Source organism: Rhinolophus hipposideros, assembly GCF_964194185.1.
Source record: "Rhinolophus hipposideros genome assembly, chromosome: 22".
NCBI classification, from domain to species: domain Eukaryota; kingdom Metazoa; phylum Chordata; class Mammalia; order Chiroptera; family Rhinolophidae; genus Rhinolophus; species Rhinolophus hipposideros.
Genome location: NC_138068.1, coordinates 37,959,534 through 37,975,352, shown reverse-complemented (window position 1 = coordinate 37,975,352; position 15,819 = coordinate 37,959,534). Strand labels below are relative to the sequence as shown.

The window sequence follows — 15,819 nt, the reverse complement described above, 5'->3', positions numbered from 1 at the left end:
CTACCAATATGGATGCCTTTTATTTCTTTTTCTTGTCTGATTGCTGTGGCTAGAACTTCCAGAACTATGTTGAATAAAAGTTGAAAAAGTGGGCAACCTTGCCTTATTCCTCACCTTAAGGGGAATGGTTTTAGTTTTCCTTCATTCAGTATGATGTCAGCTGTGGGTTTATCATATATGGCCTTTATTATGTTGAGATATGGTCCCTCTATTCGCACTTTCTTAAGAGTTTTTATCGTAAATGGCTGCTGGATTTTGTCAAATGCTTTTTCTGCATCTATTGGTATGATCAGGTGATTTTTATTTTTTATTTTGTTAATGTGGTATATCACATTAATTGATTTGTGGATATTGAGCCAACGTTGCATACTGAGATGAATCCCACTTGCTCATAGTGTATGATCTTTTTAATGTCTTGCAGAATTCTGTTCGCTAACATTTTGTTGAGGATTTTTGCATCTGTATTCATTAGGGATATCAGCCTGTAGTTTTCTTTTTTTGTAATATCTTTGTCTGATTTTTTTTTAAATTTATTTATTGGGGTAACAATTGTTAATGAAATTACACAATTTCAGGTGTACAATTCTGTATTACATCATCTATAAATCCCATTGTGTGTTCACCACCCAGTCAGTTCTCCTTCCATCACCATATATTTGATCCCTTTTATCCTCATCTCTCTCCCCCCACCGCCCTTACCCTCTGGTAACCACTAAACTATTGTCTGTGTCTATGAGTTTTTGTTTCTCATTTATTTGTCTTGTTTTTGGTTTATATACCACATATCAGTGAAATCATAGGGTTCTCTGCTTTTTCTGTCTGACTTATTTCGCTTAGCATTATACTCTCAAGATCCATCCATGTTGTCACAAATGTTCCTATATCATCTTTCCTTAATGCCGAATAGTATTCCATTGTGTATATATACCACAACTTCTTTATCCATTCATCTATCGAAGGACATTTTGGTTGTTTCCATGTCTTGGCCACCGTAAACAAAGCTGCAATGAACATTGGAGCACACGTGTCTTTATGTATAAATGATTTCAAATTTTTTGGGTCAGGAGAGGGATTGCTGGGTCATATGGTAATTCTATTTGTAATTTTTTGAGGAACCTTCACACTGCCTTCCATAGCGGCTGCACCAGTCTGCATTCCCACCAACGGTGTATGAGGGTTCCTTTTTCTCCACAGCCTCTCCAACACTTGTTTCTATTTGTCTTGTTGATGATAGTCATTCTGACTGGGGTGAGGTGATATCTCATTGTGGTTTTTATTTGCATTTTTCTGATAATTAGTGATGTTGAGCATTTTTTCATATGTCTATTTGCCATTTGTAAGTCCTCTTTGGAGAAATGTCTGTTCAGGTCCTCTGCCCATTTTTTAATTGGATTGTTTGTTTTTTGGTTGTTGTTGAGTTGTATGAGTTCCTTATATATTTTGAATATTAGCCCTTTATAGGAGGTGTTGTTTGCAAAAATGTTCTTCCATTCGGTTGGTTGCCTCTTTATTTTGTTGTTTGTTTCTTTTGCTGTGCAGAAGCTTTTTAGTTTGACATAGTCCCATTTATTTATTTTAGCTTTTATTTCCCTTGCCTTTAGGGTCAAATTCATAAAATGCTCTTTGAACCCAAGGTCCATAAGCATAGTACCTATGTTTTCTTCTATGCAGTTTATTGTTTCATATTTTATGTTTAAGTCTTTGATCCATTTTGAGTTAATTTTGGTACACAGTGATAGATAGCAATCTTGTTTCATTCTTTTGCATGTAGCTTTCCAATTTTCTCAGAACCTTTTACTGAAAAGGCTGCCTTTTCTAAGTTGTATGTTTTTGGCTTCTTTGTAGACAATTATCTGTCCATATTTATGGGTTTCTTTTTCTGGGTTCACAATTCTATTCCATTGGTCTCCGTGTCTATATTTCTGCCAATACCACACAGTTTGATTATTGTAGCCCTGTAGTACAAGCTAAAGTCAGGGAGTGTGATACCTCCAGCATTGTTCTTTTTTCTCATGGTTGCTTTCATATATGGCCTTATGTTCAGGTATTTTCCTTCTATTTTATTAAGTGTTTTAATCATAAATGGATGTTGTATCTTGTCAAATGCTTTTTCTGCACCAATTGACATAATCATATGATTTTTGTCCTTTATTTTGTTTATGTGATGTATTACATTGATGGATTTGCGGATGTTGAACCCTCCTTGTGCCCCTGGGATGAACCCCACTTGGTCGTGATGAATAATCTTTTTAATGCATTGTTGTATTCGATTGGCTAGAATTTTGTTTAGGATTTTTGCATCTGTATTCATCAGAGATATTGGTCTGTAGTTTTCTTTTTTTGTGTTGTCCTTACCAGGTTTTGGTATCAGGGTAATGTTGGCCTCATAAAATGAGTTAGGGAGTACTGTCTTTTCTTCAGTTTTTTGGAAGAGTTTGAGCAGGATTGGCATTAGATCCTTTTTGAAGGTTTGGTAGAATTCACTAGTGAAGCCATCTGGTCCCGGACTTTTGCTTTGGGGAGCTTTTGGATGACTGATTCAATTTCTTTACTGGTGACCGGTCTGTTTAGATTTTCCATTTCTTCTTGTTTCAGACTAGGAAGGCTATATGTTTCTAAGAACTTGTCCATTTCTTCTAGGTTTTTGAATTTGGTGGCATATAGTCCTTCATAGTATTCTTGGATGATCCTTTGTATTTCTGTGGCGTCCGTGATAACTTCCCCTATTTCATTTCTGATTTTGTTAATTAGTATCTTCTCTCTCTTTATCTTAGTGAGTCTAGCCAAGCGTTTGTCAATTTTGTTAATCTTTTCAAAGAACCAGCTCTTTGTCACATTAATTTTTTCTATTGTCTCTTTGTTCTCTATTTCAAATAGTTCTGCTCTGATTTTTGTTATTTCCTTTCTTCTGCTGACCTTGGGTTTCGCTTGTTCTTCTTTTTCTAGTTGTTTAAGGTGTAACATGAGGTTATTTATTTGGGATATTTCTTGTTTCTTGAGATAGGCCTGTAATGATATAAATTTCCCTCTTAAAACTGCTTTCGCGGCATCCCAAAAATTTTGGTAGGATGTATTTTCATTGTCATTTGTTTCTATGTATCTTTTGAGCTCTCCTCTAATTACTTCTTTGACCCAGTCGTTCTTTAAAAGTATGTTGTTTAATCTCCATGTATTTGTGTTTTTTCCTGCTTTCTTTTTGCAGTTGATATCCAATTTCAAAGCTTTGTGATCAGAGAATATGCTTGGTATGATTTCAATCTTCTTAAATTTGCTGAGGCTGATTTTGTGTCCCAATATATGGTCTATCCTTGAGAATGTTCCATGTACACTAGAAAAAAATGTATAGTTTGATGTTTTAGGATGAAATACTCTATAAATGTCAGTTATGTCCATTTCATCTAACATGTCATTTAGGGCTGCTATTTCACTTTTTTTCTTTTTTAAAAAAATTTATTGGGGTGACAAATGTTAGTGAAATTACATAGATTTCAGGTGTACAATTCTGTATTACATCATCTATAAATCCCATTGTGTGTTCACCACCCAGAGTCAGTTCCTCTTCCATCACCATATATTTGATCCCCCTTACCCTCATCTCCCTGCCCCCACCCCCCTTACCCTCTGGTAACCACTAAACTATTGTCTGTGTCTATGAGTTCTTGTTTCTCATTTGTTTGTCTTGTTCTTTTGTTGTTTTTGGTTTATATACCACATATCAGTGAAATCATATGGTGCTCTGCTTTTTCTTTCTGACTTATTTCGCTTAGCGTTATACTCTCAAGATCCATCCATGTTGTCACAAATGTTCCTATATCATCTTTTCTTACTGCCGAATAGTATTCCATTATGTATATATACCACAATCAATGAATACAGTAAAGTTGCCAGCTACAAAATCAACATACAAAAGTCCATTGCATTCCTATATACTAACAATGAAATCTTAGGAAAAGAAATACAAAAAACAATTCCCTTTGCAATTTTAGCAAAAAGAATAAAATACCTAGGAATAAACTTAACCAAGAATGTGAGGGATTTATATGCTGGAAACCATTTTTTATTTTCTGTTTGGATGATCTAACCATAGTTGTCAACGATGTATTTAGATCCCCTAATATAATTGTGTTTTGGTCAATTTCTCCCTTTAGTTCTGTTAGTAGTTGCTTGGTATATTTCGGTGCTCCCTGATTGGGGGCATTAATATTAATGACAGTTATGTCTTCTTGTTATATAACCCCCTTCATCACTATGAAATGTCCATCCTGTGTCTTGTTACCTTTTTCACCCTGAAGTCTGTTTCATCTGATATCATTATGGCTACACCTGATTTTCTCTGGGTACTATTTGCTTGGAGTGTCAGTTTCCACCCTTTCACTTTGAGTCTATATTTGTCCTTGTAGCTGAGAGGTGTCTGTTGGAGGTAGCATATGGTTGGGTTTAGTTTTTTGATCCAATCTGCTGCTCTGTGCCTTTTTGTTGGTGAGTGCAGTCCATTTTAAAGTTAGGTTGATTATTGATACATGAGAATTTCCTATCATTCTATCTTGTTTTTCTGGTATGATGGTGTCTGCATTGTTTCTTTGCCTTTTTGTTGCTGTCTGTTATTTCAGTTTGATGTTATTCTGTGATTTTTACCTCTGTTTCTTCTTTTTTTATGTTACATATTTCAGTTCTGGATGTTTTTTGAGTGGTTATCATTAATTTTGTGTAAAAGAAAGTTTCATATTTAGAATATTCCATTTTCTTCAACACGCTTACTTTCTCCATTCCCTTGTGCCGGTTCAGACCTTTACTCTTACCCCTTTAAGTTTCTGTTGTCATAAATTATCCCTATTTATGCTGTGAGTTGATTTCTGCGCTGCAGTAGCAAGTTGTCTTTTTCCTTTTTTTAAGGATTTTTTTGACCTTTCTTTACCCTGTATGTTATGTTTAAGTTTATTTGTGGTAGGGGTTGCCATTTCCTGCTTCTGTCTGTTTGTAATACTACTCATTGTTTTGTAGTCTTTTGATTTTTTTTTTTTTTAGGTCGAATACCTCCTTCAGTATTTCTTGTAATGCAGTTTGTGTGTTAGAAAATTCCTTCAACTTCTGTATGTCTGGAAACGTCTTTATTCCTCTTTCATATCTAAAGGATATCTTTGCTGGATATATTATTCTTGGCTCATAATTTCTTTATTTCAGTAGTTTGAATATTTTATTCCACTGCCTTCTGGACTATAGAGTTTTTGCTGAAAAATCTGATGATAATCGAATGGGCTTTCCTATGCAGGTTACCATCTTCTTTTCCTTGGCTGCCTTGAGGATTCTTTCTTTGTTGTTAATTTTTGACAGCTTCAATACAATGTGCCTTGTAGAAGGCCTGTTGGGATTGAGGTAATTAGGTGTTATATTTCCTTCTTGAATTTGAGGATCCAGTTCTTTCCATATGTTTGGGAAGTTCTCGTTGACTATTTGTTTGAATATACTCTCTGTTCCCTTCTTCCTTTCTTCTCCTTCTGGTATGCCCATTATTCTTATATTCATCTTTCTGATGGAGTCAGAAAGTTCTTGTAGAGTTCTTTCATGTCTTTTGAGTCTCAAGTCTCTCTCTTCTTCCATTAATATTATTTCCAGATTTCTATCTTCGATGTCACTGATTCTTTCTTCCATTTGGCCAACTATACTAACTAAGCTGGCTATTTCATTCTTCATTTATTTTATTGAGTTCTTAATCTCCAGAAATTCTATTTGGTTATTTTATAAAATTTCAGTCTCTTTGGTAAAATGTTCATTTTGTTCTTTGATTGTGTTTCTGAGTTCATTAAACTGCCTGTCTGTGTTTTCTTGCATCTCATTGAGTGTTCTCAGAACCACAATCTTGAATTCCCTATCATTTAAGTCACATATTTCCATGTCTTTAAGTTCATTTCCTGGAGACTTTTCGTTTTCTTTTTGAGCTCTCTTGTAACTTTGGTTATTCATGGCAATTAATGAATTATTATTTCCCTTTCTAGACATCTATAGGAGTGGGTTCTGCAACATGTTGATAGGAAGAGGTCTTTTATTGTGCTGGCAGAATGTTTTATTTTCTCTCTGACTACAGCCTTTTTTTCTCTCTCACGATATAGTGTTATATTTTGTCTGCATTGTTCTGGCTTCTCACACAATGGGGGGATTCCCTGGAAGGCGGGCTTCTGTTAACAGGTTGCCTGGGTCATAGGACACTGCCTCTGGGGGGGGGGATGTAGAGAGCTTCTGAATTTACAAAGCTCTTCCTGCACCAGTTTCAGAGCCTGTGTGTTTCAGTGCCTCTGTTTACTCCTGCAGGGATCCACCTAGATAGGTGGGGACAGTGGCGGGGTAGGTTGTGAGAGGTGGCCCAGAGCAATGGCAGCAACCACTAGCACAGCCAGTCCTGCACCCAAGGCTCCCTCCCCTTCTCTGGAACTAGTTGGGCTGTGAGTTCGTGGCCACAGGCTGCAGTTCTCAGAACTGCAAATGTTCTGTTCTTTTGATCTGACACTGCTACCTTTCCACTTCTAGCACTGGGAAGGTGGGAGTGGGGCGAGCTCTGGAAGGGTAGGGAGGGGGCAGCTAGGCTCTGTGCCTATGACTTCCATTCTCTGCTTGGCAGTGAGTGCTTAAACTACCATTTTCATCCTTCTTCCCTCAGTCTTTGCTCCGAGATTGAGGTCTCTGCTCTGAGCGTTGGGTTTAGCAGTGTAATTTGCTGATCTGTCAGTTGTGACTGTGGGCCATAAGCAGAGCACTAGCAGTTCGAAGTCTTCCCTTTCTGATGACTGTGGTAGCTCTGGAATGCAGGGAGCTCAGAGCTCTGACCTCTGGTCTGTGTTCTGCACCCACACAGCCCGTGTCTCCGCACTTCCTCCTTTCCTCCTCCCTCACTTGCCCAATTTGTCCACCTTTAGATGATTTCAATTGCGCGTCTTCTAGTCTTGCCTGTCTGCTGTGCAGGGAGTCCTTTGTGGAATTATAGTTGTTCAATTTATTGTAAATTCCAGGGGAGATTTCAAGAACCTCACCTAATGCTGCCATTTTTATGACAGCTCTCCTTTTCCCCCCACCAAAGGAGCAGAATATAAAATGCAGTTGATGAAATCTGAGAGCACGGTGTGTGGTAGGAACCCAGATCTGAGGCAGCAGCTCACTTTATCATTGTCTTCTTTTCTCAGTCACTCTCACCTCTGTTTGTCTTTGCCCTTCAGCTTCATTTCTCTGCCTTTTTGAATAATTGCCTTTCTCAGCTTCTCCATACACATTATAAAAGATTGTGACTCCCAAATGGCGGCCTGAGACCCCAAGTTTATATGAAGCTACCCCCAACTCACTGCTATTTCTGAGATCCTTTTCTAAATTCCCAGGAGAGGAAATATGAGTTAGGCCCAGCCCTGTTTCTATGGCTCCGGTCAGGAGAGTGGGGTCACACCACCGCTGGATCTCTTCTCTGAATGAGATGGCACAATCATCAGACAAGGGGATGATATGGGCTGGTACCATGTTTCCCCGAAAATAAGACCAGGTCTTATTCCATATTTCCCCCAAAATATGACTGGGTCTTATATTAATTTTTGCTCCAAAAGATGCATTAGGGCGTATTTTCAGAGTATGTCTTATTTTTTCATGTACAGCAATCTACATTTATTCAAATTCAGTCATGTCATCTTCATCATAATGTGCTAAATGCATCTGTCTGGCTGATGATCTTAACTGGGGTTATTTTCAGGGTAGGTCTTATTTTTGGGGAAACCTGGTAGAGATCTTCCCAAAGTGTATAGTGCATGTACCCCTCCTCCCTCTTTTCCTCTCTCCCTTCTTTCCTACCTCTTTCCCTCCCTCCTTTCTTGCTTCCTTCTTAGCTTCCTTCCTTCCCTCCTTCCTTCAGTCCCTCGCTCCTCTCTCCTCACTCCTCCCTCTTCCCCCCTCCCCATTCCCTCTCTTCTTCCCTTCTTTTCTCTTCCTTCCTTCCTGATGCAACAGATACATTCCTGTAAGGTCGGTTTTCAAATATCATCACTAAGGGAGCTTCACTATTTCCAGACCACATCTATATATAAAGTGAAGAATCGAGCTGTCATGGGAATAATCATCCTCTAGATTGTCCAAATATATATTTATCTGCTTGAATGGAATGCTCTGTAGTGGACGTACACGAAGTTGAATTTAGATACCTGTCTAGCCCCTCGTGATTCAGTGTGGTCCAGAGACTAGCGCCATCATGTGGGAGATGGTTAGAAATGCAGAATCTCTGGCCCCATGCCATACCTACTGAGTCAGGATCTGTAGCTTAACATTCTCAGAGTGTTCCAAGGAACACACATTGCAGTTTGAGAAGTGCTGTTCTAGTGCTGTTTGTTTGTTTTATTTGTTTTTGAGGACAGATAGTGCATGTTGGATTCTTTTCTTCTTGGGAAAATGAGATTGTAAAAGAGTCATGACTACAAATACTAAGCTTGCAAATAAGTATACTTTTGGCTCTTTGTGCAGTGCAGAAGGTTTTAAAGTGAATATGAGGCCACTTCTTTCTATTTTCCAACCCTAATTTTTACTTCTCCTGAATTAATAATAAATAGTGTTTGCCTGAAGTTATTTTATGTATACACAAGTGTGCACACGTATGCATACACATAACACACGCACATTTTAGCTACCAAAACATATATGTAGTTACGGGTCAGAAATCAGAAGAAAAATTAGAGCACCATATTATTAAATGAGAACAAGGAAACTCTTCCCCCTCAATTATTTCAGTAAAAATAGCATCTCATCTATTTAGTATGTGTTATTTTCACTTATTTTTTGGCTATCAGATTTATGCTAACTCAATGTGTGAAGAGTATACTTTATTTGAATTGTACATTTTATCCCATGGACAGCAGTCTTCTTTTTATTTTGTGGGGTTGTCATCTTCAGACTGCCTTTGGGGGGGGGTTCTGTCAAAGGCTGATTTCAGAGGGTGCTGATGCAAGTATAAGAAGAAGGAGCTCAGTTTTCACATTACTCTATAGGTTAAGGATTCAAAAGTGATTCCATTGCTGACAGAAACACAAACAAAACAAAACTTGACATGCTGAGTCCAGATTTTCTCACCCAAGTGTGGGTCTTAAGGGAGATGGTACGATAGGTTTTCTTACAGCTATGTCTTTGCCCACAGACAGCAACACTGGAGCAAGCTATTAAAGACGCCAACAAGTGTGATGATGATGAGATTCAGCTCTATAATGAACAGATTGAAACCCTGCGGAAGGAGATTGAAGAGACCGAGAGGAGCCTGGAGAAGTCTTCCTATGATTGTCGGCAGCTGGTTGTCGCCCAGCAAACCCTAAAGAACGAACTGGACCGGTATCATCGGATGATAGAGAATGAAGGCAATAGGTGTGGTCACAGAGGGGCACAGTTGAGAGAGTGCCTCTATCGCCATGCTGCTCACTTACTTATTCCACAAATCTTTGGCCTCCCGTGTGCCAGTTTTAAGCAGTGAGATGTGGCAGGGAATGAAACACAAAAATCTATGACCTCATGGAGCTTGAATACTAGTGAGGGAGACAAATGGTGAATGAATTTGTAACAGGGAGTATGACCTATAACAAGTGCTATGGGGGAGATTATGTCAGGGAAGAGGGGAATGGCAATGGGGGTGATGGTGGGAATGTTTGAAGTTTTGAGTTTGGTGATTGGAAAAGGCTTCAAGGCTACTTTTTGCTCACCTGTCTCTGGGGACATAACTGTCTCAGCAGGTAGGAAGATCAGGAGTATTTAATGAGACGCTGCAGGTGAGGTGCCCTGTGCAGTACCTGGTACTGGACCAGTGCTCCAAGGTGTTGGTGTTGTTACTGCTGCTGCCTGATCTCTATCTCTATCTCTATCTCCATCTCATCATCTACATCTATACCCTTACCTACACCTACATCATCTCTGTCTACACTTACACCTACATGTGTATCTATATCATGTACATGTACGTGTACATCTATGCCTGCATTTACATTGTCTGTTTCATCTACACCTATACCTACATCATCCGCATCTATGTCATCTACAATCACTTTATCTACACCTACATCTACATGTACCTCTACACCTACAACTGCATTATTTACATCTTTATCTATATTATCTACACTTATACCTATGTTATTCATGTCTACATCTATGTCATCCACACCTACACCTACATCTCCACCCATACACAGCCTACATCTGCAATATCTACATCTACACCTACACCTGCATCATATACATGTGCACCTGTACCTACAGCTGCATTATTTGTATCGACACCTACATCGAATCACCTATGTCTATGACTCTGTGGGTATCCATATCTGTACTTATTATCAGACAGCAGAGTAGAGACAGCCACCTCATGTAAGGACTCTGATTCTTTATTAAGTTGTGATTCTTCGATTCATTCTTGCTAATGTTTTAGGTCTAGATTGAATTTAAAAAGGAGCACCCAGGAGTACCCCACAAGAAGAAGTTCTTTCTTTTCCACTGGGTATTCTATCTTGGCTGCAAGTATTTGAATGTTTAACAGAAAAAGCAAAATTTTCTTTTTTTCTCCTCTAGTTATGGTCAATGTATCATGCATAATTCCAAATTACATATTTGTCACAGTGAATGCTTTTGTGCACATTAGTAAAAATACTCTTGAATTGGCATTAAATGTTCTTGTGAAAATTTTTGTTTTGTAGGCAGGGCTTCATGGAAAGGTAACTGGATTCCTCTTCCATTGGTTTGTGTATAACTTCTCATTTTAATACACTGATTTCAAATTGATAGAAATGTTGCAAGCATAGAACAAGGAACTCCTGAATGCTGTTTACTCAGATTCACCAGCTATTTACGTTTTGTCTAAATTGCTTTATCTTTTGTCTCTCTCTACTTATATATCAGGCATATTATTTTTAAAAAACAAGTTGGAGATGTCATATTCTAGTTGCCCTCAATACCTCAGTTTGGGCTGGCCACTCTTTTATTAAAAAACAATACAACACTTGAAATCTATGTAATTTCACTAACAATTGTCACCTAAATAAATAAATAAATAAATAAATACATAAATACATAAATAAATAAAAAACAATGCAAAAACCCTGTTCAACAGAGAAGTGGCATTTTGACATTAAGCAATCCCCACTTTACAGTTTTTCTATAAGTGTGTTTCACAGTTTATGACTTGAGCTCAAAGAAATGATTATGCCCCTTACATCCTCATCCAGTGTGTAAATATATATATGGTTCATGAGCAGTTTGATCTAGAGAAAGCTTTTCTCATTTTTGCTCGTAATTGGAGGGTGACTGTTATCCCCCAACCATCTGTTTGGCTTGATGAATTAAAGATGGTGACCAACTCTTTCTGATTCTTTCTGCCAGGCTGAGCTCCACCTTCGTTGAAACTCCTGTTGCTCTGTTCACCCCATGCCATGGAGCCTCTTTCAGCCCTCGACCCAGCGGGAAAGGTAACGCTCCTCAAATCCGGCTTCTGCTGTTTTCTGTCCTCAAAAAAATGGAAAAAATTTTAATTAAAAAAAAAAAAAGTTGTCACCCAATAAACTTTAATGAAAAAAATGGAAAAAAATTAAGGGACTTGTCTGTCTTAGTCCTCTGGTTAACGGAGAGAGGGGATTGAGATTTTTGGGATGAAAAAGTTAAAAAAAAAATCACACGTGAATGAAGCAGAAAATCCTCCTAGGTGATGCAGGGTTAGATTTTGTATGCTTTCTTAAACTTTTTAGTTTTCCTTTTAGCTAGTGTGAAGAAATAAATTTGGCCTTAGGAACAGTAGGCTTCTGTTAGTTCTGAATTTAATAGCATCACTTCCCCTTTTTACCCAGGAGGAAATGGATGTTGATCAGGGGCGGACATATTTATTTAGCTTGGGATGCATGTGGAACAAGCAACTGTGGATTGATATGATTCCCATGCCTGAAGCCATTCTGAACATGTCAGAGCTCTGCCATCTCTCCTTTTGGGAAGTCCAAGGAGGGAATGACCTCGTGGAATGGGTTTCCATCATCTAGTCTATGGATCCAAGTAGCCACCGTGAGCTCAGCAGGGGGTTGGGGTGGGACGGAACTGTTGCTCCCACCAAGTATTATTGCAATAGAATCATGTAAGTTGTACCCAGGGGGATGGGAACTGTGAGTATCAGAATAAGCAGTGTCTTTCCTCCCCTCTGCAAGCCCAGAGGGGTCAAGTGCCTTTTATTGTGCAAAGATGCACAATTGGTGGCAGAGCTGGAACCTCAACATGGGCCTTGGATACAGTTTCAGACCTCTTTCCTTGTTCCATTGCCCTATAAATAGCAAACCCACCCCAGTGCTAGGCATTAGTCTCTAAGACAGGTAGCATAGTTTTCAATGAATACATTTTTTTCGCTCTTTCATTAACAATTATATTTGATATATTGCCAATTTATTTTTATTTTATTTTATTTTTTAAGATCTCTCCAGGGCTGTGCAGGATATAACAACAGCAAAAACAAGACAAAAAGGCCTCCCCAAGGACGTTCCAAGGAAAAAGGAGATTATAGCTAAAGACAAAGCAGATGAAAATCTGGAAGACACACCACTGAAAGGTCTAGAGGTCACAAAGCCAGTGCAGGTGGTAGTTAAAGAGGAAGGTAAATTGAAATTTGAATCAAGGGATGAAGAAGCAAGTCCCCCTACCCCAGAAGTGGCTCCAGAGGATGTACCAGATGGAGGGCAGATAAGCAAAGCCTTTGAGAAACTCTGCAAGATGGTCAAGGAGAGAGTGAGAAGCCCCAAGGAGCCTGAGCTGCCAGCTGACCTCTACAGCAAAAGGCGGTATGTGCTTGTCTTGGGGGATGCCAGTTATGTGGACCCTGGGTTTTGTTCCTTGTCCATCCCGGCCAGGGGAAGAGTGGTTGTTTCCATTGAGGATGACTCTCTGCATCATGACAGCCCTGTGGAACCCTCTCCTGAGCAGCCCCAACCCCCTCTGGAGAATGGCCAGGGGGGTCTACAGGGGAGAGAAGATGGGCACCCACCCAATCAGCATACTGCAAACAAGGAGAATGAGATAAACACCAAAGAACTGACAGGTCCTGGGGAGAAGCATAATGGCCAGAAGGAGGATGAAGGGCCCAGGAGGCCCTGTGTCGTGGTCACACCTGGTTCAGATGGACCGTATGTACCCCCACTTGAAAGGCGTGGGACCAATCAGGGTGGATCTGAGGGGCAGAGGGCTAGGAATGGCAGCCTGCAAGAGAGAAACCCTCCCAGGACTTTGGCATATGAGAAGGTGGAAGTGATGGAATCCATTGAGAAGTTTTCAACTGAGAGCATTCAGATGTATGAAGAAACTGCTGTAATTGTGGAGACCATGATTGGAAAGACAAAGACAAACAAGAAGAAACAGGGAGAAAAGGGTTCTCAAAATGCGTAGGCTCCTTGGGAGAAATGTCTCTGGGCCGCTGAAGGGGACGTGCTTTGTTGGAGAACAAATAATAAAGAGTGAGAGTTCCTGTTTGAATTAGATCATAGTTGGCCCATCTGGCATTGCCAATGAAACCTTAATTAAAAAGTTTTCTTTGCCTGCATATCGTTTGTCTAATTAGCAGGGGCCTTGGGAATGTAGGTAGATCAGCCCCACTCAGGACAGGCCATTCTGCAAATGGCCACCAAACCGTGCTTGTTTAGGCAACAGACATGCCTTTCATCATGGTTCATTGAGACACTTGTTAGAGACTCAGAGAATGTCTGGATTTCACACAGAAAATGCTGGTTGATGGCATTGGCTCATGGTCAGTGCATTTCAAGCACAAGTACATGCTTATGTTGAGTAGTGTTTTGTTAGAAGTAAAATGATTAAAGGTACCTGTATTAGTTTGGGTGGCCCCAGACGCTGATCCTGAATTGAGGATTTGAATATAGTTTCTTAGGGATGTGTCTCATGAAGCACCAGTAAGGCAGTGGATGGGGAGAAAGAGACAGCAAGGCAGCCATTAAAGGGTGTCCGATCAGGTCTGCTAGCACTGTGGGCAGCTGGAGCTCAATCCCACCGCCCTCCCCCGCCACCAGAGACTATCTGAGATAGGCTGAACACGTGCCACAGGGTTACCCTGCCCGAGGGGTGAGGGGGCAGGGTGTTCATTCACCAACTCCTGTTAGCCAGTGTGAAGGGCTGCTCCCAGGGTGTTAATTTTGGGGGCAGAGAAAGCGCTCAGGTGAAGTAGTACAGGTGCTGGCATTTGGACATCAGGCATGGAAATACATGGAAGTGGTGAGGGTCATGGGAATGTAAATGGGCACTAATGCCATTTGCCATAGCATTGTACCAAATGTCCTTTTTTCAGAGCTACTTCAAATTTTCACACTCAGAATTCTAGGTCAAATTTCAAAAATCAAAATCAAATGTCACTGCATAGTTCCTTGTTTAGAAGTTAGTTAATTAAGCCCGACAAGCCTTTATTGAGCATATACTATGTGCCAGACAGTGTGTTATGCTGATAAGGGGAGAATTTTCAGATTTATTAATAATTACCATACTTTTGAATGCTGTAATATACACGTCTGTGCATGCTACCTGGTGCACACACACACACACACACACACACACATGCACATGTGCACACAGGTACTTACTGTGTCACGTCTTAGGAAATAGAAATTGTTTCAAACCAGAATCTTTACAGAAATTTTTATTTTTCCTCTAGGCGTCTATTTTTCTGCTAACAGTATAAAAATATTTTTTATATATACTGATTAAGAAAGTACACCTTCCCCGTTGTAGATGCACATGAAGGGCATTGAGTAAATATGCTTAAATGGATTATTCATCTGCCTAAACAAAAGCTTCGGGCAACACAACTATATGTTATTGGAGAAAATTGACTAAGTCATAAATTACATTCTCTTAGTTCTTTGTTATGGATAAGAGAAAGAATACTAAATGGAGCCACCTTTCCTTTATATTTAGAGCATTAAAAAATCTTGTCTTGATTTCATCTGAGGTTTTGACTTCATGAAAGAAATATGCTTTTGTTGTTCTCGCTAAAAGATGAATGGAGAAAGCACTCCATTGCAAGTTTTGAAATATTTATAATTTGATAGCTTCAGAGAGAATGATGGAAACCATTAGCTGGAGCCCAGAATATACTAGGAATTTGGGCCAATGTGTATATTATATTCAACATGACAGCCACTGCAAACCTTTTTGTTTTCCCCTTGAAGTCTTTTTATTTTTTGGACTACATGTTCAGTAATATTTAAAAAAGACAGGGGTATTTTTTTGGGAGGAAAAGTCATTTTTGTATTATAGTCACTCAATCATTAAAAATGGATTGAGAGCCTGTTCTGTGCCGGGCATGGTTCTAGGCCTGGGGAAGAGCAGACAGCAATCAGATGTGGTTCTGCCCTCACAGACATGACATTCTGGTGGAATAAAATGTACAAGCAAGCTGATGATCAAATAGGAGAAAATTAGATAGAGACAATACTATGATGGAAACCAACAGGGCGACATGTAAGAGTGACCAGGGGTCTACTTTGGATTGGGTGGTCAGGTAAGACCCCGTGGATGAGGTAACATGTAAGTTGAATGACAGTCATGCGTGGGTCTGATGGGAGAGCATTTCAAGCGGAAGGAAAAGCAAATGCAAAGGTCCTGGGGGCAGGAATGGATTTAGCCTCTTCAAGGAAGAGAAATAAAGGGGATTGCAGGGGGACAATGGAAGGAGGGGAGGTCAAGGATCGAGGCAGGGACTGGATAAGCACCATTTGCTGGCAGCCTCATTTCAATCTGAAGGACAGGCTCCCAGTGTGAAATGGGCTGCCTGCAGTAGACATGTTGGCGTCT

At 39.7% G+C, this 15,819-nt stretch overlaps 1 protein-coding gene across 1 annotated transcript in view; it reads left to right on the top strand.

Moving 5' to 3' along the window:
- BFSP1 (beaded filament structural protein 1) overlaps positions 1-13,560 on the top strand; it is an 88,563-nt gene extending 75,003 nt beyond the window's left edge. Inside the window, exons 6-8 of the mRNA XM_081034543.1 lie at positions 9,152-9,372; positions 11,374-11,459; positions 12,443-13,560. Of these exons, the coding sequence (XP_080890669.1) occupies positions 9,152-9,372; positions 11,374-11,459; positions 12,443-13,407 (1,272 nt within the window). The 3' untranslated portion in view covers positions 13,408-13,560. The remainder of the gene's footprint in view (positions 1-9,151; positions 9,373-11,373; positions 11,460-12,442) is intronic.
- Positions 13,561-15,819: the final 2,259 nt, after the last annotated feature.